Source organism: Dunckerocampus dactyliophorus, chromosome 5 (genome assembly GCF_027744805.1).
Source record: "Dunckerocampus dactyliophorus isolate RoL2022-P2 chromosome 5, RoL_Ddac_1.1, whole genome shotgun sequence".
Taxonomy (NCBI): domain Eukaryota; kingdom Metazoa; phylum Chordata; class Actinopteri; order Syngnathiformes; family Syngnathidae; genus Dunckerocampus; species Dunckerocampus dactyliophorus.
Window position 1 is genome coordinate 29478215 of NC_072823.1, and position 25965 is coordinate 29504179.

Consider the following 25965-nt stretch of genomic DNA (forward strand, 5'->3'; position numbering starts at 1 on the left):
CTACCGTGTCTTGCGTATTTGAAGCCCATTTCGCTGGAGCAAAAAATAGCCTAATTGTGCATTGTCTGTCATCTGCCATCTCTGAACCAGTGCTTTCATCAGGGTGTCTGGTTTATAGCCGGTTTTCTCCCCCTCCCTCTCTCATGGTTGCGTTCCTGAAGTTCTTCATGGTTACTTATTGATACCAGATGATGATCTCGCCGCCATACCTCCATGTTGGGCCTCTCTCTGCAGTTGACAGCCGGCCCCCTGGCTAAGTCATTGGTTTGTTTACAGGTTAAATAGCCGGGCCAGCATTCCATCAGCATGAGCGTTCCATTTGGGTTGTTTAGCCGAGATGTTTGGAGTATGCTCACTTGGCCGTGAAATGCAGAGAGGAAGCAGGGTCAATGTGTCCATTTTTTAAAAAATAGCGGTGGCTGAGAAGTACAAATCACGGCTCCTAGTGGGTTACCTACTAGCCGAGCTGATATCTTAAACGATGGTAAAGCGCTGGTCATCATTTTCAACACCATCGTTTTCATGTTGGAAATCACAGATGACTGTAGCACTCGAGTGTTATCTGGCAAACTTTTTTGCACTTTCCAAACGCCGAGGCGAGAGGAACAAGCTGGCTGCTAAATGGCGTTGAGAGTTGTAGCGAAGTTGGCGTTTCAGGTGGATGATAAGCTTTGATGTATTGAAGCTCCATGTTTTTTCTCCCCTCATCATGCAATATTTGCAGAGCATTTGCTGCAAATAGCACGCAAAATGTTTGCCTCTGAAACACTGAAGAAGTCCCACTCGATCAAAGCTATGTTTGTTTACAACTGAACTCGGAGGAAGTTTACGGCAGACCGTTTACAGCCTGTTTGCTCACCTTAATCCACCTACAGCATAGGAAAGCGTAGCATGGCCCCATTGCAGCCTTTTTTTTCTTTTTTTTTACTGGTTATCGGTGCTGTCATCGGATTTATCGGTATATTGGCCCTAGCATTCATCCCTACTTATTTATGTCCACATGTTTTCTACTCTTGTACTCGATTAAAGATTTTTTCCAATGCTAACATGTGTGAGTCTATATTATGTCTGATTTTCTCTTATGTGTATCATATTGGGTGAAAAGAGTTAAAGGTGACTATAGGGGTTTTATTTCATGTCTGGAGGGCTCTCATAATGCTAAAAAGTGTATTTAAAAGGTCCTCAACGGGTTTTCTGTGCTTTAACTACCAAAATATTCGATTTAATAACAGGGAATCCTACTTCGCAGAAATTTAGTCGGGTCTGGAACTAATTAACTTCGATGAACACAACAAGACGCTATTGATGTCAAAGATTTGATATTGATCTGTGAATAAAAGACAACACCAACTTTTTCAAGACCCACTTTTTTATTATTTTTTATTATTATTATTATTATATATTTTTACACATTTATAATTGATTTTTCAAAATATGTTTTCAATGGCTGCTGTGATGAAGTGACAGGAAGGAGTTGTTTGGCGCCCCCTGTTGGTTCACATTTATGACTCTCGAGATTTCAGAAAGTCCCGTCTTTTGAAGAGTTTTTTTTCTCTGGGAAAAAATGCTGTCTTATTTTCCGGTCAATACGGTCTTATGCGGATATAAATCTGATTTGTATGCGATGCAACTGCAGGATGAAAGGTCAGGTTGGATACAGTATGTCATCGAAAGGCGTGTATTGCCGTGCTTACCGAGACTTTAAAGGTACTCCCTGATGTAGGCAGTCATGGAAAGGCGTAGGTTATCATGCGAGACTTGCCACATCCAAAAACATGCATGTTAGGTTAATTGGAGACTCTAAATTGTCCATAGGTATGAATGTGAGTGTGAATGGTTGTTTGTCTATATGTGCCCTGCCATTGGCTGGCCACCAGTCCAGGGTGTACCCCGCCTGTCGCCTGAAGTCAGCTGGGCTAGGCTCCAGCATGCCCCCGCGACCCTAATGAGGAGAAGCGGTATAGAAAATGGATGGATGGACTCATCGATGTAGAAGCAAAAGTTCTTCTCATCCAAAAATTATTTTTAAAAGGTTTTAGTGATCTCCTACAAGTAATCATTTTGTTGAGAAAATATTGACTCCTGTTGCACAAAATCCTTGAAATTGCCACAAACGCATTAAGGAGAGCACGCTAGTAATGTGTGGATCGATACTGAAATATCGACACCAGCTCTTGATACATTAATGTTGATTGTGAAATCAAAATATTGATACTTTTGATACTTCAGATATATGATTTTGTCCTTTGTTTTTTCTGATGTTGTATATTAGCTTGGCTATATTGTAAACCACCCCACTACCTCAGTATACGTAAAATAAATCAATAAATTATTATGATGTCTTGTATTATATGTGATATGATTTGACCAAAAAAAAAACAGCGTGAATGTAGCCTTAGTTATGTTTTTGCTCGCTCAAACTGTACGTTCATATCAAGCTGAAGATGCTGCAGTTTTAATTTAATACTGTCATCTTCAGTCACTAAATTATCCTAATTTACCTTCCCATGCAGTGTTCGGTGACTTGTGGCCACGGCACCAAACAGCGGGAGATCACCTGCGTTGACCACAAGAACCAAAGCAAACTAGAGGAGCAGCACTGTCGTCATCTCCCTCGGCCGCGGACACAGAAGCCCTGTCGTGGCCGCGGGTGTCCCACTTGGAAAGCCAACAGGTGGAGCGAGGTATGAATGAACTACGGCAATCCAACTTCTTGAAGCAACGCATTCAGCTGTAATTAATGCGACTTCACATCGTCGTCGTTAGCGTTTATGCTATTGGACACAACAGTTGCTAGCGTTAGCAGGTTTACATCCAGGTACTGTATTTAGCATCATGACATCTGTAAAAATGATTTTAATTAAAAAAACAATATATCAGTGAATGAATTTGTTCACCAGACTCAGCAGAGCAATGCATATCAAATTAGCAACTCTTAATGGCATTGTCATGTTGACTCAGTGAAGCCCATATAGACTGCCAGTCAAAAGTTTAGACACACTTACTCATGCTATTCAATGGGAACATGTCTCCAAACCTTTGACTCGTACCGAATATTAATTACGAAGACAACAGCTAAATTAGCACTCCTGTAGGGGTTCTTCCACAGGGTTCCAGAAAAGACATATACTGTACCCTAAATTGCGGTGTATAAGGCTCTACTTGTCTCTTAAACTTTGAACCCTGCCGTTTATACAGCGGTGCGGCTAATCTATGGCTAAATTCTAATCTCGTGATATCTCCTTTACCTCAGAACTACTACTAATTGTTTAACTTGTGTGCTGCTCGCGAGTCAGTGAGGAAACGGTAGCTCTTTCTTTGGCAGGAGCCAATCATGAACTATCATCAGCTAAGTTGCTGTGTGATGAAATTTGTGTTGTTCTTTGTGAGATGACACCGTGAGTAAGACTGCTATGTTGTTATACTGTTGTATATAATAACCTCCTGCAATGTCCAATGGGTTGACAAGCTTGTTGTGAGTTTTTTTCATAGCTTATGATTGGCTCCTGTCAAATAAAGAGCTGACTGGTCATCACGGACTTGTACGTGCTACAATATGTCATTTTATGACGTGGATACATGTGGCTTATACACCGATGCGGCTTATAGGTGAACAAATGTGTTTGTTTTTTCTAAATTTAGTGGGTGCGGCTTATACACCGGAATTTACGGTATATAATAGAGCAGGAGTGTCCAAAGTGCCAAAGTATGAGGAAAAGCATAAATAAAATATAAATATTTAACTGAAATATTAAAAGTTTAATAATAGGTTATAACATTATGAGAAACAAACAAGCAATAAACAAAGTTGTAATTTTTTGGAAAACTGCTTTGCGGAAAAATTTATACCGTTAAGAGAATAATGTCAAAATATTATGAGAATAAAGTCCTAATTATGAGAAGAAAATTTACAAGAAGAAAGTTTTCAACTTTGCTTAAATATGTTCTATATTGTTTCTAATTATGTTTTATGTTATGAGTTTTTTTTAAAGCGAACGTTAAATTATGTTTATTTATTTTATTTGATTGGAGGAGAGTGCTCATCTTAGGCAGATTAAAACTTGAGAGAATGGACGAGACAGAAGATGTTTACAGTGATTATAGCAGAGATTTGTCGGTTTCAAACACAAAATGGTAATTGTAAATTACCTTGGAGTTGCTTATGCCTTAAGTATTGTTTTAAATCGGCTTCTTCATGAGAGTAAAGGGCTCTTTGGAGCCTTTTTTATTGTGTTTGTTCGTCAGTGCTCCGTCCTGCCCCCCACTGTCAACATATCGCTGTGAAAGTAAGTTTTACAACTTGTGTAATGCTTTGAATGCTTGTTGCTATGGTGGCATAGTGTTTACAGTACTATATAATAATATACAGTCAAACTTGTCTATAGCGGCCACTAGTGGGAGTCTGCAAAAGTGGCTGCTATAGACAGGTGGCCTCTATAGACAGGTTGGCCTCCAGTTTGAATGTTGACCAGTAAAGGGAAAAAAAGAAAAAAAAGGGGGAAAAAATAATAATAATAATAATGTTGACCAGTAGAGGGCACTGCGAACTGCGGATAAAAGTTGTACAGCACTACTAGGCTTGTTATTATCATGGTTCATGGTTTTAATCCTGAACATGCATGAGTCAAACAGTAGCACATCACATAGTACAATTCACAATTTTGCATGTCCAAAAAGGAGTAGGAAGAAGCAAAGCTTATTTAATCCTACCCCTCATCAGTTTCACATCAGTTGCAATACATTTATTCACCTCTTGTTCTTCCAAGTGTACTTTGTAGGTCTACATGACAATGTAGTGCAATCATAGCCAAGGTTTTTACTTACTAAAAGGAAGCTAGAGGCTTAATAATAACTGATAGAATATATCCACGACCCACAGAACAAAGCTGTGCTAGTAATGTCTTACGCTTGTTTTTAATATTTTACTTTTTATACGGCAGTGTGTCATTACAGCTTTAGTTCATCAGGAAGTGACGGGAAGTGACGGTGGGCGTCCCGAGCCGGAGAGCTAGGCTCAGTGCTAGCTGTGAGGTTTGAGAGAGTTGGGAAGTGTGTTTATGTTGGCGTGGATGTAAAGTCCTGCAGTGTTCTCCGCTGTTAATAAAGCCATTAAAGTGCATCGGCGACGTGAGTCTCTCCTTCCCCACAACAAGCGGCATTACAGTATTGACCAGTGCACACTAGGATATAAACGGTGTCATTTCTTACAGGCATTGGCTGGACAGCTATGTAGTGGGGCTTGTTTAACCTTTGCCTTGTGGGCAAGCAGGAAGGAGAGACGATGCTGAGAGATGTGTGTGTGTTCTGAGCTGCTGTCTGGTGGCCGCGTTCAATAAATAAAGTTGGCAGAAGCAACAGGAGAAGTTTCCTTCTTTGCTTCGGAGCTGAATAACACTGACAAGTTAACAGACTAGTAGCGAACGGAAAAGAAGACGGCTTTGTTTGTGTCGAATACAGAAGATGAGGACTTTGATGGATTTGTGGATGAGGATTCATGAAAAATAACGTGAGTACATTCTAAAATACTTCAATTAAGTACAACCAAACTCAGTTTTGCTCCCGCTGTCGCATGCATGCTAGCGTATGTTTTTTTTTTTTTTTATTGTAGCGTCGCTGGGAGCACGTCCTGTTCCCAGCCTACTTTGCGGTAATGTTTTGGTGCAAATGCTCTTAAAGTTACATGTTTGACCAGGAAATAGCAAGCTCAAAAGAAGACGGCTTTTTTTATGTGGAACAACTGACAGTTTGTGTGGATCTTGTGAATGATTGTGACTGAGCTAGGACTCAGTAATTAAAGTCTACACATGACGGCTTCATTGATTGAAAACTGAAACTTTTTCGTGCATGAAGCTTCTACTTGAGTTGGTAATTTGGCCGCTATATGCGGTCAGATATTGACCAAGGGAGACAAAATGGGTGGCTGCTGGCCGCGTTGGACAGGTGACTGCTATACACAGGGTCTATAACATGTAAATTTGCTGTGGGGGATTTTTCAGTGGCTGCTATAGGCAGGTGGCCGTTCTATAAAGGTGGCCGCTATGACAGGTTTGACTGTACAGTATATGTAAATAAGACATGACTTACTGTGGCAACTTTGAGGCCTTTCTCCTCCTTTTGTCTTGTTGTTAGCTTCCTAGCATCCAAAATGCTTTTTTTCCGTGCGCGTTTCTTCATAGCAGTCTTCAGTGAAATAAACGCGAGGCGGTGGTCGATATCACATACACAGAAATTAGCACTTGCTTCGTTCTCCATACAAGCTGCTGCTCACGGCATGGGTTAGCTTATAATGCACAGTTCTCGGCAAAGGCTGCTAGCTCAGTTTCCGCTCCCCTGTGTGGTTCTCCTGGCATTCACAGCTGCACTCGGGGCTGCTTCCAGCATGTGTCTGCTTCAAGCACTTGCCTCGGCAGGTGGCTATCGTACATGCTTCGTTCATTGTAGTGTTAAACCTTCATCTTTTGGAAAAGAAAACAAACTTACAGTATCACCCAGACACTGTGAACAGTAAGCGGCAACACAACATTTTGGCATGATTACTATTTTGATAAAAAAATATACGGACCAAAGTCAACTGGCTAGCGTTTGTTTACAATCCTTCACCAACGTCACTTGGGAAACGCCCCCTTCTGATGAGCTCCGATCAAAATGGCTGCTTGGGACTTAGAAAATGTAATTTTTAATAATTTAACGTTTGCTTTCAAAAAACGAACAATGTAGAACATAATGACAAACAATATAGAACATATTTACGCAAAGTTCAAAATCATGTCAGTCACACTTGAAGAAGAAAGTTTAAATATTTGGAAAATTTTAAAAAGAAAACACGGAGAGTCGTTTATTTGTCCACCTCATGGCCCACACTTTTCAAATAATTAAAATCCCTAAAGGTCTATCCACTTCCTCCAGTCTCCTTTTCTGTTCTTTCTAATGTGATTTCTGGAAGCAATCATCCACAAACCACCAGCAAACAATGAGATCTGGATATCTTCACGTCCATGCATCTGACACCTTTGACATCTATATCAACTGCAGACCCCCTCTTTGAGCCACATCATGATAGTGTTATTGGGTTTCTGAGCTTATTCTACTTGGAGGAGGAGGCTATTATTCCTTTTTGATTGTCTTTGGTTAGAAGCATATTAGGCACACCTGCACACTATCAAGAAAGTGTCGGGGCACTATTTGGCAGGTTCAAGCAGTGCTATGCTTTATGATTTTGTTAGCTTTTACAGGGCAAGGTACCATATATTCATATATTCAAGATTCAAGATGTTGAATCTTGAATCTTAAATATTGTAAGTACAAATAGATACAGTTTAAAATACAGTTTTCCTCATTCTGGCTCGGATCTTTGAGTTCAGACAAAAATGATCTGAGTGAGGTCTCAGTGGTTCCTCAGTATGCATCTTACAGACATCAAAGACACGTCAGGATTCGACCTCAGAACTGTAGTCTTTTCATGTATTTGTGGAAGTCTAGTAGCATGAAAGCCAATGACATCCTGTCTGACTCACTGACTGACTTCTAAATATTATTCCTACACTCTGAACATGGACTTGTGTTGTGTGTGTGTATGTGTGTGTGTCTCCCCACCACCAGTGCTCGGTTACATGTGGAGTGGGACTCCAGAGCCGAGACGTCTACTGCAGGATAAAAGGCAGCGGAAAGGTCAGAGAAGATCTATGTGACACTTCATCACGACCCGCTGACGTCCAGCGGTGCCAAACTGCAGAATGCACCCGTTACACTTGGATATCTGCTCCATGGAAGGCAGTGAGTTCTTTTAACCAACTGCATTTTATGTCCATTTATTTAAGTGTGACATACTTCCACTGTCAGTGCAAAGATATAATTCCCTGCTTTCCTCAGTTCTTAATTGTAACCTAGACCAAGATTCCGTTAGTTGGTTAGTTTGTAAGTTTGTTTATAACTGCTAATTTGTACGTTTCTTGGTTTGTTTGCCCGTAAGTTAGTTTCTTACTTTGTTAGTTGGCGAGTTTGGTTGTTTTTTTGTTGTTGTTTTTTTGTGAGTCAGTTTGTTCGTAAGTCGGCCTGTCATGATAACAAATTTTGTTAAATAGAAGGGCTGCTGCTGGATAGACACCTGGCTCAGACTTTGGAATGGAGATAGGAGATTTTAGATGCCGGTCGATATTATTAAGCATGCTGGCACAGGTGCCAGTAGTTGTGAACCCCAAAGCAGAGGCAAACAGAGTGGTATCAAAAAAGGTATTTTAATAACAGAAGGAGCTCATAGAGGAGAAAACTAAAGACACAAGCTAACAAAGTGCAAACAAAAGAACAAAGTAGCAAATAAAGAAAAGAAAAGCTCAACAACTTACTGGGAACAGTTGGCAGCAAGGAATAAAAGCTAAAGGGAATGACTAGCAAACATGGCAAGAAGAAACAACGCATGCACAATGCTGGCAAAGGTAGACAAAGGTCTGACAGTGACTGACGAGGCAGCACTGCTTAAAAAGGGCTTGATTAGTGATTAGCTGCAGCTGCGCTAGTCAGGAGAGCAGGGTCGCACATCCAGGAGAGGGAGAACCAGAAGCGTTCCTCTGGTCCATATCCTCCCAGTCGATCAGATATTGCACACCCCTAACCCTCCTTCTAGAGTGTAAAAGAGTCTTCACCGTGAATACCTCCTGACCATCGATCACGTGTAGAAGAGGAGGAGGCACAACCTGTGGCGACTGGCTTGAGGCTGGAGACATGGGAGAATGGTTTGACCTTGACAGCTTGAGCTTGACTGCTGCTGGGTTGATGATGCCGTCGATCTTGTAGAGGCCCACAAACCTAGCTGCCAGCTTCCTGAAGCACCAGCAAGTCTTAGAGCATGGGCCGTAAGCCATACCTCTTGGCCGGTATCCTGTGCCAATCCGCCAGCAGCCTGTTCCAGTCAGCAGTGCGTCCCAGGGCCGCACAGGTGTCCCGCCAGACCCGATGGTGATGGATGGATGGAACTGAGACGTCAGACTCTTGGGAAGGAAACAGCGGGAGTTAGAAACCATAAGCATTCTTAAAAGGGGACATACCTGTAGCCAAGCAGATGTGGGTGTTGTGGGCGTACTCGATACAGGGGAGATGAGTAGACCAGGCAGAGGGTGGCAATGGCAAACACAGTGCAGCATGGCCTCCAGGGTTGGGGATGATGGTCAGAGGATGGACTCACTGAAGGCCCCAATGCTTTGCAGAAGGCGCTCAGACCTGGGGGATGAACTATGGCCCTCTTTCTGACACCCAGTCGGGCGGAATGCCATGGATGCGGAAGATGTGTTTTTATGAGCGTCTGAGTAGTTTCCCGAGATGAAGGAAGCATAGGCAGCGCGATGAAGTGAGTCATTTTAGAGAATCGTTCCACCACAGTCAAGACCACAGTGTTTCCCCTGAGTGGGGAAGTGATGAAGTCCAAGGAGATTGTGAGACCATGGGGTGGGATGGGTAGGGGCCGCAACAGTCCTGTCAGAGGGCGATGGGATGCTTTGCTGTGGGCACAGACAGAGCAAGCGGGGACAAATTCCTTGACATCAGAGTTCATCGACGGCCAACAGAATCTTTGAGCGATGATGAACTGGGTATTACTCATTCCCAGATGACAAGCAAATTGGACTTGCAACCCCACTGCAACACTTATGACCTGAGTTCAGCCAGAACGAACAGCTTATTTGGAGGACAATCCTTAAGTAATCGTGGTATGTCCAGTTACTTCTGCCACCCTCCTCTCCACCTCCCACTGGAGAGCTCCAACCACCCGGGCCACAAGTATAACTGGTTCGGGACTGGTGTCATCACTGGCAGGACTGGGGATTCTGGAGGGAGCATCAGGTTTGCTGCGGGAACCAGGTCTGTAGGTGATTCTGAAGTTGAAACAGGCCAAAAACAGGGTCCACCGTGCTTGATGGTTATCGAGTCTCTGTGCTGACCGGATATAGGCGAGGTTCTTGTGGTCCGTGACAACCAGAAAAGGGACAGCCATGCACTCCAGCCATTGCCTTCACTCCTACACCACGAGAACGATGACCAACAGTTCCCTGTTACCCACGTCGTAATTCCCCCCTGCTGCTGTGAGGCGACGCGAGAAGAATACACATAGGTGAAGCTTCTGGTCAACTGGGGAGCGCTGGGATAGGATCACTCCCACTCCTGGATTGGATGTGTCCAATTGAAGAGCAGGGTTAGGATGCATAAGAACCAGAACACTGGTAAATAACTTTTTGAGTAACAAAATGGCACTTTCCGCTACTGGGGTCCAAATAAAAAGAACCTTAACATATGTAAGCTTTGTCACAGCTGCAGCCTTGGCACTGTAGTCGCGAATGAATTGCCTGAAAAAATGAGCAAAGCCCACAAACTTCTGCAAATGCAGATATGGGAGAAGGTCAATTGACCACCGCCTGGATCTTGGCGCGATCTGCACGAAGCTCACCCTTCTCCACTATGAACCCCACAAACTAGACGGAAGAGGAGTGGAACTCATTTCTCAGCTTTTACGAAGAGACAGTTCTCCAATAACCTCTGCAAGACCAGACAGATGTGTTGGGTATGTTCTTGGAGGTTCCTGGAGAAAAGTCAAGATGTCATCCAGGTACACGAAGCAGAAACAGTTTATCATGTCACGTAGGACATCACTGATGAGGCTTTGAAAAACTGACGGGTCGTTAGTGAGACCCACCAGGGCAAGACAGAACACAAATCCATCAATTAACAAAATACACACGTTATTCTGCTACAATCAGAACTTGTAAAAATAAAAAAAAAATAACATATCAAACCTAAAAAAAAAAAATCAGACCTCACGAATCGCTGTGAGGTGTGATTTTTTTTTTTGTTTTTGAGAAGGAATTTTTGTGATGCAAACGTATTACTCTTTTGAACGCATATTTTTTTGAGAAGCCAAACTCTTTACTTAAAATGGCTCCAGCAACTTAGCGGAACCATGTTCCTCATCATGGATCTCTGACCAGAACTGGACTCACGGGACCAATTGGGGGGGGTAAGTCACCGTTGGTGTAGTACACTGCTGGTGCGGATGTCATACAACTTCATGTCAAAAAATCCAAACTATCCCTTTAACTTCTATCCGTAACTTGGTTAGTAGTTACTTTCTTAGCTTCACAGTTAGTTTGTAAGTTAGTCTGTCGGTTAGTCAGTTATCTTATTAGTTGTCTTCTCATTGTTGTTTCTTAGCTTCTTAGTTTGTAAGATTTCTTAGTTGGTCAGTTTCTTCATTAGTCTATGTAATGCTGTTACGTTGTTAGTTTGTTAGTTCATAAGTTTGTAAGTTAGTTTGTTATTTTTACTTTGTAAATTTAGCATCAAGTCATGTTTAGGACTGTTTGGCCTTGGTGGACGACTGCATTCTTCTGTGAGCTCTTCCAGTTGTCTTTTCTGGACATGACTTTCTTCAGGCTTCAAATTGGCTAAAAGTGGCTTACAGTCAAACATTATAGCATTATTTGTTGCTTTGGTATGTACAATAATGCATTTTTTTTTATATTGCCTCAATCTCTTCCTTTGTATCTTCAAGCAACATCCTTGCTCAACACCCCCACTGTGCTCTGGCAGATGTACAGATGTTCAAGCATGTCATTATGCTTTTTATGGCCTCTTTCTCTGCATCATTAAAGAAGGCAACATGAAGGCACTCTCCTCCACCAACTCATGAGGGTTTTGCTGATAAACATCAGTCTGGATATCATGTTATTGTGTTTTGCATCACCCTGTCAGAGCTTTTCATGTTCCCTCTGTGCCGTCTGCTTTGTCCTGCATGCTTGGGCCTCAAAATTGGAATTTTGCAGCAACTGGGCACTGGCCGTGAACTGAACCCACACTAGCTGTGTGAAACATACAACCAGGGTGTGTTTAAAACAAGTTTTTTTTATGAATTCATGTTTATAGTCCATAAACAGGCCTTTAAATCATCACTGGCGGTGCAGGAACTTTTTATAGTAGCACATGTTGTGTCAGTCTTCAAGCTCCTCCACACATTCTATGCTGCTCGAAGTACAACACTGCCCCCCCTCTGCCAGCCTCCACTCTCAGCCTGAGGCACTTCCTGTTTGCTTCCAGTGTAACGCCACCTGTGGCGCCGGCGTGAGAAACAGGGAGGTGAACTGCGCAGACCCTGGGATGACGATCGTGCAGGCGGATTACTGCGAGCCGTCACTCCGACCGGCGTCACATCAGCCATGCGAAGAAGCACCGTGCCACTACGTGTGGGCCACATGGGAATGGTCACAGGTTAGAAACCCGTCTTATGACCTCCACTACAAAACCGTGGCGAAAATTGTGCCTTTATAAAGATAATAATGACATTGTCAGAGAAGTACAATAATTGTTTTGTACTTACACGTGATTTTTCCCATAGAAATGAATGGGAGCAGAAACCCTAACCCCTAACCCTACAGCCATCATATAACCTTTTTTTACTGAAAAACATTTTAACATTCCTTTCCTGTACAGGAAGTGTTTTCAGTAACATTGACATTATTAACTGTCATATAAGCATAAAATAAGCTAACTACTGGTAAAACTCATGCATAAAAACAATAAAACAGGAATGTTTTCAATTGAATGATGAATGACAGACATACAGTAATCCCTTGTTTATCGTGGTTAATTGATTCCAAACCCGACCCAATAACACCCTTTAGTCACCTTTACACTCCTACTACCCAATATAGTAGACATAATAAGAGAAAATAATACAAATAAGATATAAATAAAACTCATGCTTGTGTGTTTTGCTGTGTATTTGTGTTGCGGCGCTACAGGAGCTGAATGGTAAATTGACAGGAAGTGACGTCAGGGGTTGAGAGTTACTTTTAGCTTGGCGTAGATTGTCTTAGGGATTATTGTGCCTGTTGTGAGATCATTCAAACTTGCAATAAAAGCCCGTTGTCCCGGCCATCAAGTCTGGTGCTTGTGTGTCTCACCCAACATTACTGACACCTACTGTAGTGACCAGTGGAGAATTAGGGGTGGGGGAAATAATCGATTCTCAGACATATCGCAATGTGGACATTGACGATTCTTAATCGATTCATAAATGTCAATAATCGATGCTGACAGAACAAAAAGATGGAAAGCGGAAGTGCCGCCCGGACACTTTATGGTTGTGCACCTAAGTGTAAGATGCTACCAGAATGGCTGAGCTTAAACTCCGACCCGCAACTGCTGGATTTAATTGAGTGTCTGGAAGCACTTTGGTTTTCACGGAGGTGAAGGTAAAAATGAGCTGGACAAGAGCCAGACAATATGCAAGCTTTGTCATACAAGCTTCAAATACTTTGGGAACACGACAAATATGAGAAACCACATAGCACGTTTCCACCCAAACCAGAAGGAAAAACAGCTGAAGTTGCTGCCAACCAGAGAACCATCGAGCAGGTGATAACTAATTTTCCACCCAACTTGGAAAAGTGTTTCTGCTTGGAACACTTTTATTGGGAAGGATTTGTGGCCATATTCGGTTGTTGAGAAGTGGGGCTTTCGTGCTTTGTTGCGCACTTTGGAACCCAGATACAACGTCCCATCGGAACGTTATTTCACTGACACTGTAATTGTGAATTGTGAAAAGGGCAGCCTAGTTTTTTGGGTTATTCATAATATACTGACGTCTGCAAGCAAGCTGCTGGTACAGAAATCTATATTTTGTATGAAAGCTGTTTTTGACTTTGCTATACAGCAAAAATATTTTGTTAGAGATTCTATGCTCAGGATTTTAGTTTAAATTCAGAAGTGTATTATTTATTTATGAATAATGGCAAATTTTTTTATGTTGGTTACTCAGAATATACTGCAGTTCGTTAATTTTATACATGCTGCTACGAGTGCACTGCCGGTTCTGTGCAATGGAAAATACTGTATGGAGGTACATGTTTATTCAATTATGTTTATCAATTATTCAGATAATGGAAGTGAATTCATCTGTTTCTTGTTTACCTTAAATGTGAATAAAAAAGAAATTATATACTGTACAGAAAAAAAATTATGCATGAAAAAATTTACAAACTATTGATCACAAAAAAAATGCATAGAGATGCATGGATAATCGTTTTATCATCAATCGCAGGCCTCTGAATCGCATCGAATCGTGAGGTGGCCAGAGATTCCCACCTTTATGTAGAATACTACATATCGTCTTTGAATGCGTCTTCTGAATGCCTCATATTTGTACACTGCTCAAAAAAAATAAAGGGAGCACTAAAGTAACACATCCTAGATCTGAATGAATAAAATATTCTTATTAAATACTTTGCTCTTTACATCAGTGGTCCCCAACCCTCAGGCTGTGGGTCATTTGGTACCGAGCCGCACAGAAAGAAAAAATAACTTCCATTATTTCTTTTTTTATGTTTTATTTTGAAAAGTCGCCGGATTCTCTCTGTTATATCCGTCTCACTTGACGCATGTCCATTTCAAGATTCAAGAGTTTTATTGTCATATGCATAGTAAAACAGGCAGTTATACTATGCAATGAAATTCTTATTCTGTTCATTCTCCCAAGAAAATAAAGAAAACACAAGAAAAAGAATAAGAACATAAGAAACATATATACCAATAAATTAAGCAACAACAACAGAAGAGACATTAATACAGATAAATAATACAAATAAATAAATAAATTGCTATGAGTGTGTGCGTGTGTTGCGTGCGGCGTGTGTGAGTGCTTCGTTGAGAAGCCTGATGGGATGGCCTGTGGGTAAAAGCTGTTTGCCAGTCTTGTGGTCCTGGACTTCAAACTCCTGTAGTGTCTGCCTGACGGTAGGAGTGTGAATAGTGAGTGTTGTGGATGTGTGCTGTCCTTGATGAGGATGTGTGTTCTGCGTAGAACTCTAGTTTTATAAATGTCTTGCAGTGAGGGGAGAGCTGCCCCAACAATGTTCTGTGAGGTCTTGATCACCCGCTGGAGTGCCTTCTTATCACGTGTTGTACAGTTACCGTACCAAACAGTGATGGAGGCTGTAAGGATACTTTCGATTCGGACTTCTTCATAATTTGTTGGGTGTTGTGAGACCAGGTGAGGTCCTCGCTGATGTGTGTGCCAAGGAACTTGAAGGTTTCCACCCTCTCCACCTCAGTCTCATCAAAAAACAGGGGTCTTTGCGGCTCCTTTTCCCTTGTTCTTGGGTCGATGATCATCTCTTTAGTCTTATCTGTATTGAGAATGAGAATGTTATCCCGACACCAAGCTATGAGGTCTGCCACCTCTCTTCTGTATGACATTTCAACACCACCAGTGATCAGGCCGATGACTGTAGTGTCATCCGCAAATTTAATGATGCTGGTGTTGTTCTGGGAGGCCACGCAATTATAGGTGAAGAGCGTGTAGAGGAGCGGACTCAGCACACACCCCTGTGGGGTCCAGGTGCTCACAATTCTTGAGCTGGATGTGCGATTGTGGACTCTGACTGACTGGGGCCTGCCTGTTAGAAAGTTAAACACCCAATTACAGAGTGTGGGTGACAGGCCAAGTGTGAGGAGCTTATTTGTGAGTTTGTGGGGGCTGACTGGATTAAAAGCAGAGCTATAGTCTATGAATAGCATTCTGACATATGTGTCCTGGCCTTGTAGGTGAGAAAGCGTTGTGCGTGTGCTAACTTTCTATCGCCGCACAGATAGACTACTACTGTATTTGTAGAATTTTTCTTTCACCTCATATTTGGTGTCAAATGCTGATACTATGTGGGAATGCATAAAGGTAAATTTTGATGACTTATTGAGTGCTAATGTGCACATTTTTCTCAAGTTAATTCATGCTTGTCAGGCTCTGGGGAGTGGAAACTTGGACCCCGAGACGCAGGCGAGCAGGTGCGCACAGTGCGAGAGTTTATTTAGGAGGATACAGGGCCAACCGGCAACTCAAAACACTACCACCAGCAGCGTGTAGGAAAAATTGCGGTGCAACAAATAATCACTGTGGCGTACGGCCGACAGGACGACACTAACCTCAGCGTGGCAAACAAAAAGAATAATCATCAGCAACCGCTGGGATGACGTAACACAAGAACAAAGGAGATAAAGCTGAAGCACAGGTAAGGTCGACCGCAGACAGCGTGGTAGTCGGCGAGTGTAGACAACGATCAAGCACAGGACCGCAGACCTCCCACGGCTTATGAATGGGAGCTGGATGATTACTGGCAGGTGTACTGATGAGCCTCCAGCTCCACCTCAGCAAGAACTGCGGGAACAAGACAGCAGGCGGCAGCAGAGCGACAACAATCATAACAGTATTCCCCTCTCTCATGAAGCGCCCCCTGGCGGCATACCTGGCTTGTTGGGATGGAGACGGTGGATGTCGCGGATAAGTGACTGGTCCAGGATGCAGGAGCGGGAGACCCACAACCGCTCCTCGGGTCCGTATCCCTCCCAGTCGACCAGGAACTGCACCCCCCACCCCCTCTTTCTCGAATCCAAAATGGCTCTCACCGTATAGGCCGGCTGACCATCGATCACACGTGGCGGGGGCGGGGACTCGGCCGGCGGGCACAGCGGGCTCGTGGAGACAGGCTTGATGCGGGAAACGTGGAACACCGGATGGGTCCTGAGTGCAGGCGGCAGCTTGAGCTTGACAGCTGACGTGTTGATGACCGACTCGATGACATAGAGCCCCACGAATCAAGGTGTCATCTTCCTACTTGTCCCTGCCAGTGGTAGGTCCTTAGTCGAGAGCCACACCTCCTGCCCAGGCTCGTAAGGTGGTGCGGGAATTCTATGGCGGTCTGCCGACTGGCGGTTTCGTGCTGCAGTGCTGGTTAGTACTGCTCTCGTCTCCTTCCACACGCGCTGAGACCGCCGCAGGTGGAGATGAATGGAGGGAATGGACACTTCAACTTCCTGTGACGGAAACAGCGGAGGTTGGTAGCCAAGAACGATCTTAAAAGGGGACATACCTGTGGCCGAAGAGACGAGGGAATTGTGGGCGTATTCCACCCAGGGGAGGTGGGAGGACCAGGAAGATGGGTGGCGATGGCAAATACAACGAAGGGCTGCCTCAAGGTCTTGGTTCGCCCGCTCTGTCTGGCCGTTGGACTTGGGGTGGTGCCCGGAGGACAAGCTGGCTGACGCTCCCAAGGCCTTACAGAACGCCCTCCACACCTGTGAGGAAAACTGGGGCCCCTGGTCGGAGACCACGTCAGCAGGGATGCCGTGGAAGCGGAAGACGTGTGTTATTAGCAGGTGGGCGGTCTCCACTGATGACGGAAATTTAGGCAGCGCGATGAAGTGGACCATCTTGGAGAATCTGTCCACCACGTTTAGTATAACTGTGTGGCCTTGAGAGGTGGGGAGGCCGGTTACAAAGTCTAAGCCAATGTGTGACCACGGGCGTGATGGAATTGACAGCGGAAATAATAATCCAGCCGGTGGGCGGTGCGAAGGCTTGTTTCTGGCGCAAACAGAGCAGGCGCTGACGAATCCCTTGATGTCGGACGACATGGAAGGCCACCAGAATCTCTGTGCCACCAAGAATTGCGTGTGCCGGATACCCGGGTGGCAGGCCACTCTGGATGAATGTTCCCATCGAAGTACTTCCGGCCTGAGTTCCATGGGCACAAACAGCTTGTCGGCTGGGCAGCCGTTGCTCCGCCGCTTCCCCGTAGCAGCCTCCGCTACCTTCCTCTCCACCTCCCACTGGATGGCCCCCACTACCCTGGCCACAGGTATGATGGTCTCCACTTGTTTGTTGTCGTCCGTGGGGACAAATAGTCGAGACAAGGCGTCAGGCTTCACATTGCGGGAGCCAGGTCTGTAAGTTATGACAAAGTTAAACCGGGTGAGAAACAGGGACCAGCGTACTTGTCGTGAGTTGAGTCTGTGAGCGGTCTTAATGTAGGCCAGGTTCTTGTGGTCGGTAACCACGACGAAGGGCTTGGCTGCGCCCTCCAGCCAGTGCCGCCACTCCCGCAGCGCCAGGACGATGGCCAGCAGTTCCCTGTTGCCCACATCATAATTTCGTTCGGCACCGGTGAGGCGGTGTGAGAAATATGCGCACGGGTGGAGCCTCTGGTCGACCGGGGATCACTGGGACAGCACCGCACGCGGTCTCAGCCTCGGGTGACCAGATGAATGGTGCCTTGATAGATGTGAGCCGTGTCAGAGGTTCCGCCTTGCAACTAAAATTGCGAATGAATCTCCTGTAAAAATTGGCGAACCCCAGGAACCTCTGCAACTGCTTCCTTGATGTAGGAGAGGGCCAGTCGACCACCGCCTGGATCTTGGCGGGATCGGCTCTAGGCCTGCCCCTCTCCACTATGTACCCGAGGAATGAAACAGCTGACGCGTGGAAGTCGCATTTATCAGCTGTAACATACAGACGATTCTCCAGGAGGCGTTGGAGGACTTGACGGACATGGAGGACGTGTTCCTGCAGATTACGGGAAAAAATAAGTATATCGTCAAGATAAACAAAACAACATTTATATAGTAAGTCTCTAAGGACATCGTTAATAAAAATTTGAAAAACTGCGGGGGCGTTAGCAAGTCCAAATGGCATGACGCGATATTCAAAATGCCCCAGGGGGTGTTAAACGCGGTCTTCCACTCGTCTCCCTCCCGTATACACACCAGATGATAGGCATTGCGCAAGTCCAATTTAGTGAAAATCCGAGCCGCGTGCAGGGAAGAAAAGACTAAGTCCATGAAAGGGAGGGGGTAACGATTCTTGACAGTAATATCATTAAGGTCTCTGTAATCGATGCCTGAGCGACTTATCTTTCTTTTCAATAAAAAAGAAACCCTCCCCAAGAGGAGACGACGAGGGCCGAATGAAACCTGAAGCGAGCGAATTAGAAATATATTCCTTGAGTGCCAGCTGCTCCGGACCCGAAACCTTGTACAACTTGGCGTTGGGTAATGGCGCATCTTTTAACAATTTCACGGCACAGTCATAAGGGCGGTGTGGAGGTAAGGTGAGGGCACGATCCTTACTGAATACCGGGGCGAGGTCATGGTAAATGGTAGGCACCCCCGAGAGCACAATCCTCTACCCCAGCGGCTTAACCTTGCAGGTGTTTGTCAGCGCGGAGCGCCAGCAGCTGGCGTGACAATAATTGCTCCAATTAATTATGCTAGGCTTACGCCAATCTATGACGGGGATATGCAGCCTAAGCCAGGGGAGTCCTAACACGACGGGTGCTGACTGCGAGGGAATGATAAAAAACCTAACGGACTTGTGATGATTGCCTGAAAGGTGACGCGATAAGGGCTCGGTCTGGTGCGTAACAATCGCCAGGCGGCACCCGTCCAAGGAGTGAATCTCCTTGGGCAACTGCGCCGACACCGAAGTGCCTTGGCTCCCAGCCTCCCGGCCCTCACGGGGTGGTCAAAGACCTTGCGCATCTCGGCTAAAAAAAACAGGAGCGAAGAGCTGGTGACGGGCTGGGCCTTACTGGCCGCCAGTGCCCAGGCGGCGGCCTTGTCCGTGAGCAAACTCATCACGAACGCTATCTTAGCAAGGTCCGAGGCGTAAGTTTGAGGCTGGTGATCGAAAACCAAGGAGCACTGATAAAGGATTTGTTCACAGGACGGCTCCTCCCCGGAGAAGCGGGGTGGGGGTGGGGAATACTAGGTTCCCGCGACAGAGGAGGAGCAACCGCTGAGGGGAGCGGGTGGGAGGATAAGCCCGTGTCGGGGTAGGGTTGAGGATTACCGGCAGTAGTTGGTGGGAAGCCGTATTCCAGCCGCCGGTCCATGGCGCTAACACTAGCGGCGAGAGCGGTAAATGCCTCCATCATCTCCTGCAGAGTGCTCTCGTGGCTGCCCACGAGTTGACCCTGGTGGGATAGGGCTGACTTAACGTGCTCCAGCTCTGCGGGGTCCATACTGGCTTGATCATTCTGTCAGGCTCTGGTGAGTGGAAACTTGGACCCCAAGGCGCAGGCGAGCAGGTGCGCACAGTGCGAGAGTTTATTTAGGAGGATACAGGGCCAACCGGCAACTCAAAACACTACTACCAGCAGGGTGTAGGAAAAATTGCGGTGCAACAAATAATCACTGTGGCGTACGGCCGACAAGACGACACTAATCTTAGCGTGGCAAACAAAAAGAATAATCATCAGCAACCGCTGGGATGACGTAACACAAGAATCATAACAATGCTAGCGCACTGCCTTTTTATTTTAGGGCACTGACACCACACACGTCAAACAGCGATGTAATAATCTTTCTGGAAAACTTGGCTGGAACTTGAACTGGTGGATGGTTGGTCAGCATTTATTTTGTGCTTTTAATTTGATGTTATTCATGTCTTAGTTTTACAGAATACATAATAAATAAGAAAAATTAGCTCGCTTTAATGTACTACGTGCCCCCGAGATTTGTGGGAACACAAGCCGGTCCGTGGGTCAAAAAAGGTTGGGGACCACTGCTTTACATAGATCAAAGTGATAGGAATGTGCTATTATTGGAGGTGTCTTGCTGTCCATCTGTTATCTATTCCATCTGCACAACAGCATGTGAAATTGATTGTCAATCCGTGTTGCTTCCTAACAGTTCCAGACAGTTTGATTTCACAGAAGTGTGATGGACATTGTGATTGATTAAGTGTTCCCTTTATTTTTTTGGAGCAGTATATTTTACTTCATTTGTCCGTTTATATGCTTAAAAATGCTTAATTTAGGAAAAAAATACATAAAATGTGCCTAATTATGCATATGTTTTCTCTAATAATGGTCCTTATTCAATCACGAAACAGCATGATTCATTCATATTTTTGGAAAAACCTTGATAGTGTGAATCTGTGAAATTCAAAGTGAAAAGTGGCGAGGAATTAGTCTAATGTAAAGGTGAGTCACACGTCAAATTTTTTCCTAAATTTACAAAAAAATAACTTAGCCAATGTTAAGACTTAAAAAAAAACATCAGGTTACTCAAGTTTATGTTGGCCAAAATAGGAATTGTACGACCGCTGTGTTTACTTACTAACAAGAAACCTTTGTGTCAATCAGTGCTCTGCGAGCTGTGGCGTGGGCTACCAGCTGCGTGTCGTCTCCTGCTCCAAGATGCACACCTCTCAGGCTCCGCCTCTTTACTCCGCCCAGTCACCCACCGCCGCCACCCGCTGCCCAGACCCCCGCCCTCCAAGCAGCAGACCTTGCCTCCTCAAGGACTGCCCGCAGGAGTCCTATTGGAAAGTCGGACCTTGGAGTAAGGTGAGTTGTTTTTGGAATGTGGGAGGAAACCGGAGTACCCGGAGAAAAGCCACGCAAGCACGGCGAGAACATGCAAACTCTGTCTTATATATTACATCATATATATCATATATGGCTTATATTTATATTTTAATGCTTGAAAATAGTTAATTTGGACAAAAAATATGTACAATTTGCTTAATGTGCATATTTTTTACTAAAAATAGACCATAGTAAACCACAAAACAGTGATCGTTTATTAATTAAATTTTGAAAAACTGCAGTAGCATGATCAATGACGAATGACGAATGTGAACGCACCCTTATGTCATCATCCCAGTGCTCTCAAACCTGCGGGGCAGGAGTGTTGGAGCGCATTGTGGAGTGTGTGACCTCCAAAGGACAAGCATCCAAGCATTGCCATCCCTTGGAAATGCCAGACTCTCAAGCTGCGTGTCAGGACAGAGAATGTAAGTCTCCTCCATGCACTCATGATATTAAATTGACTGTGTGTGTATGTTGGCCACCACCGTATCTGATTGTGTTTATAGAGAGGATTTTTTTCCGCTTGCTTTTAACACTTTATCCAGAACAGCATCTACCCTGAAAGCCCCTTGAAGTGATTACCTCATGGAAGGAAAAATAGCCACTCAGCACTTTTTCTACAAACTGGCCTGTCAAAACGGCTCGGCAGCGTACGCCAAAGCTGCCTTCATTGTGAACTTGCGAGCTCTGCAACAGTCGGCAAGCAGCCAGACTTTGTAGGTTGGCCCTGCCTCTGCCAAGTATTAAACCGATATGCTCAGACAAGAGCCAGTACCGAGGTCAAGTATTAATGCTAATCAGCACGATATGGCCACTGAGGGACTCTGGCCAGGGAAGAAATATCATGAAACATTTGCTCTAACAGCTCTTCCTTTTAAGGAAAGAAATGTTGCAGTTATTTCTTAGAATCATGGTGGTTATATTAGTCACGTTAAAAATAGCATTTTAATGTCGGGGCGTGGCTCGGCTCATGTGACCTGATCTTGCATAATAAACACCATGTATTGGTGGGAATGGGAATGAACCCAGGACAAATGATCCATCCAGCCATCCATTTTCTATACCGCTTCTCCTCTTGGGGGTCGCGGGGGCATGCTGGAGCCTATCCCAGCTGACTTCGGGCGACAGGCGGGGTACACCCTGGACTGGTCGCCAGCCAATCGCAGGGCAAGGACAAATGTTATATATTTATTTTATACTTGCCATCTAAATTACTTTGAATGAGTGTTAGTTTGATGTTTTGGTCAGATTAAAGCAAAAAACAACACCGCCACCCACCCACTCGTCTGTTGTTTCCTCCAAGGCCAGTCGTTCACTTCCTGCCGTGAGGTCCAGATGCGTCAGGGCGTGAGGATGGATGGAGAGTATTACCTCAAAGTCAGGTCCCGCACCCTGCAGGTGTGTGTCAGACATATTTCGTGAGTCACTTCCTCCACATGTGCTCATCTGTTGTCCCTCAACGTGTCTTCCTGCTCAGATATACTGCGCTCAAATGGAGACCGATTTTCCAAAGGAGTACGTCACACTACGCAGCGGCCAGACGGACAACTACTCTGAGGTGTACGGCTACAGGTACATGATGGACGTGGTGTGGATGCATTCACACGTTTTGACAGTTTGGTTAAGAAGGAGTGCTATCAGTATGAAGACTGCATGGACCAGTGGTAAAACTGCAGTGAGAATCAGAACTGCAGGGAGTCTTGTAGTCTGGTAAGGCGGCGTCTATTTCAGGAACCATTACACAACTGCAGACAGTACCAGGCATTTATTTGAGTGGAGATTGTTATTATATTAATTTAAGGTTTATCATCTTTCTATCAATACCATATTGAGTATGAGTATTAGTCGCAATGTTTTTTCATAGTTTGGCTGGTCAGGGCTCCTCCACACTAACTTTTTTACTAGGAGCAGAGTGGCCCACAACTTAAAATGTTAGGAGTGAAGCAGCAAATTTAGGGACGCACACTGAAATCAACTTGCAAAGATGATATTGAGATTTCCTCTCATTTTCATTGTAGTACTGATAAATACTTCAACAATAAATGACAACTGTCTCCTCTAACCACCCTGTTTCTGTCTGCAGTGTCTGGAGGGCCTCTTTGGGGGCATCATATGCATTAGAGCTCCAGTACCGTCCTCTTTTCACACATAACCAATCACTGTGATAACATCACTGTCTTCAAGCTTGATACACCACATGTTTATGTTAACTACACAACTAGTGTTCTGAAGACAAGACATAATTTTTATAGTCATAACAACAGCAAGGTTAAGTGACACTTGAAAAAAGTAAGTTAGCACATACCCCATGAATGTGATTTCCACTTGTAGCTTCGCCGTGGGACAAAAAAGACCTCTTAACTAACCATACTGCTTGTTCGTTTTAAAAACAAAGTGTCACTGTGTTTAAAAAAGATATAATACAGTCAAACCTGTCTATAGCGGCCACTAAAGGGAAACGGCAAAAGTGACCGCTATAGGCAGGTGGCTGTTATAGACAGGTTGGTGGCCATTTTGAATTTGTGCGCGCACATATTAACATGTCTGTGATTAGAAGCTAGTTGTGTTTGCAGATACATATAATTATACTGTTACATGTTGACCAGTAGAGGGCACTGTGGGACTGCGGATAAAAGTTGTAAAGAACAACTAGGCTTGTTATTCTACACCACCCAGAGAACAAAGCTGTGCTACTATATATACGGCAGAGTGTCATTACAGCTTTAGTTCATCGGGAAGTGACGGTGCGACGTCCCGAGCAGGAGAGCTAGGCTGAGTGCTAGCTGTGAGTGTCGAGAGAGTTGGGAATTGTGTTTATGTTGGCAAGGATGTAAAGTCCTGCAGTGTTCTTCGCGGTTAATAAAGCCATTAAAGTGCATCGGCGATGTGAGTCTCTCCTTCCCCACAACAAGGGGCATTACAGTATTGACCAGTGCACATTGTCTCACACCAGGAAATAAACGGTGTCACTGTCTGCAACAAGCTCAAAAGAAGATGGCTTTTTTATGTGGAACAACTGACAGTTTGTGTGGATCTTGTGAATGATTGTGACTGAGCTACGACTCTGTAATTAAAGTCTACACACGACGGCTTCATTGATTGAAAAACAAAACTTTTTCGTGCATGAAGCTTCTGCTTGAGTCGGTATTTTGGCCGCTATATGCGGTCAGATATTGACCAAGGGAGACAAAATGGGTGGCCGGTGGCCACGTTAGACAGGTGACCGCTATACACAGGGTCTATAATACGTAAATTTTCCGCGGGGGGATTTTTCAGTGGCCGCTAGAGGCAGGTGGCTGTTATATACAGGTGGCCGCTAAGACAGGTTTGACAGTATATTTTTTTAATATCTCACATTTGGATTCCGAAGACCAGAGGCTAGGTGGCAAACTAGCCAGCTAGTTGCCACCAATGAGGCACAGTGACAGCCAGGCAAAATGTGTAAACAAAGATGGCAGAAAGGTTGAACGGCAGTAAGGTTGAAAGGTGATCGATGACACTCACTGCCATCAATACGCTTGCCTGTGACAAGCTCTTATAAACTGACTTGACATTTTACAAACTCTTTTTCATTCTCACGGTAATAAGTGACAAAGTGCGTCCCTCGTCAACTCAGTATGGGACGTGTAACTTTTACCTGGGCACACATGCTCGCAATGTCTCATATTTTACTCACCAAGTGTGACCGTTTAGTCGCAGTCTGTAGTCCTGCTGGTGCCGCGACTTACGTATCAAAACACAGTCATCCCTTGTTTATTAACCAGTCCATTTCTGTGAAGGAGGATTTCTTATTTATAAATAGATTTTTTTGGTAGTTAGTACAAAGAAAACCCATTTACGCCCTTCTAAATATGTTTTTTTAACATTATTAGAGCCCTCCAAACATGAAATAAAACCCTTATAGTCACCTTTAAGGTCCTATTACCCTAAAGACTTAATAAGAGAAAAGAAGACATAATATCGACTCTCATATGTTAGCAGTACTTCCTACAGTGGCTATTGTCTCATAAATGCAAAATTACTGACATCGAGTGGCCAGTGTAGAATACTATCTCTCATCACAACATCTATGAATGTGTCTTTGGAATGTCCTTCTGAATATGTATTTTAGTTGGTTTTGCCATTTCTATGCTTGAAAATGGTATAAAATTTGTTAAAATACTGTATGCATATTTTCTGACTAATAATAAGCCGTAGTCTACAATGAAACAGTAATGATTTATTTATTAATATATTTTGAAAAGACGTGAAAGTGTGAAGTTGAGAGGGGTTACTGTATACAGTCAAACTTGTCTATAGCGGCCACTAGAGGGAGTCTGCAAAAGTGGCCGCTATAGACAGGTGGCCTCTATAGACAGGTTGGCGTCCAGTTTGAATGTTGACCAGTAGGGAAAAAAAGGGAAAAAAATAATAATAATAATGTTGACCAATAGAGGGCACTGCGGACTGCGGATAAAAATTGTACAGCATTACTAGGCTTGTTATTATCATGGTTCATGGTTTTAATCCTGAACATGCATGAGTCAAACAGTAGCACATCACATAGTACAATTCACAATTTTGCATGTCCAAAAAGGAGTAGGAAGAAGCAAAGCTTATTTAATCCTACCCCTCATCAGTTTCACATCAGTTGCAATACATTTATTCACCTCTTGTTCTTCCAAGTGTACTTTGTAGGTCTACATGACAATGTAGTGCAATCATAGCCAAGGTTTTTACTTACTAAAAGGAAGCTAGAGGCTTAATAATAACTGATAGAATATATCCACGACCCACAGAACAA

The 25965-nt window shown here is 44.2% G+C and overlaps 1 protein-coding gene across 4 annotated transcripts in view; it reads left to right on the plus strand.

The window, feature by feature from the left end:
* The window catches only part of LOC129181065 (A disintegrin and metalloproteinase with thrombospondin motifs 20-like), a 226672-nt gene that overhangs the window by 181228 nt on the left and 19479 nt on the right, over positions 1-25965 (plus strand). For 3 of the 4 annotated variants that reach the window (XM_054775726.1, XM_054775727.1, XM_054775729.1), the window contains 7 exons: positions 2514-2684; positions 7600-7773; positions 12076-12246; positions 20955-21158; positions 21478-21607; positions 22486-22580; positions 22660-22754. In XM_054775726.1, coding sequence (XP_054631701.1) covers positions 2514-2684; positions 7600-7773; positions 12076-12246; positions 20955-21158; positions 21478-21607; positions 22486-22580; positions 22660-22754 — 1040 coding nt within the window. The remainder of the gene's footprint in view (positions 1-2513; positions 2685-7599; positions 7774-12075; positions 12247-20954; positions 21159-21477; positions 21608-22485; positions 22581-22659; positions 22755-25965) is intronic. The other variant, XM_054775728.1, reaches the window with a different exon arrangement.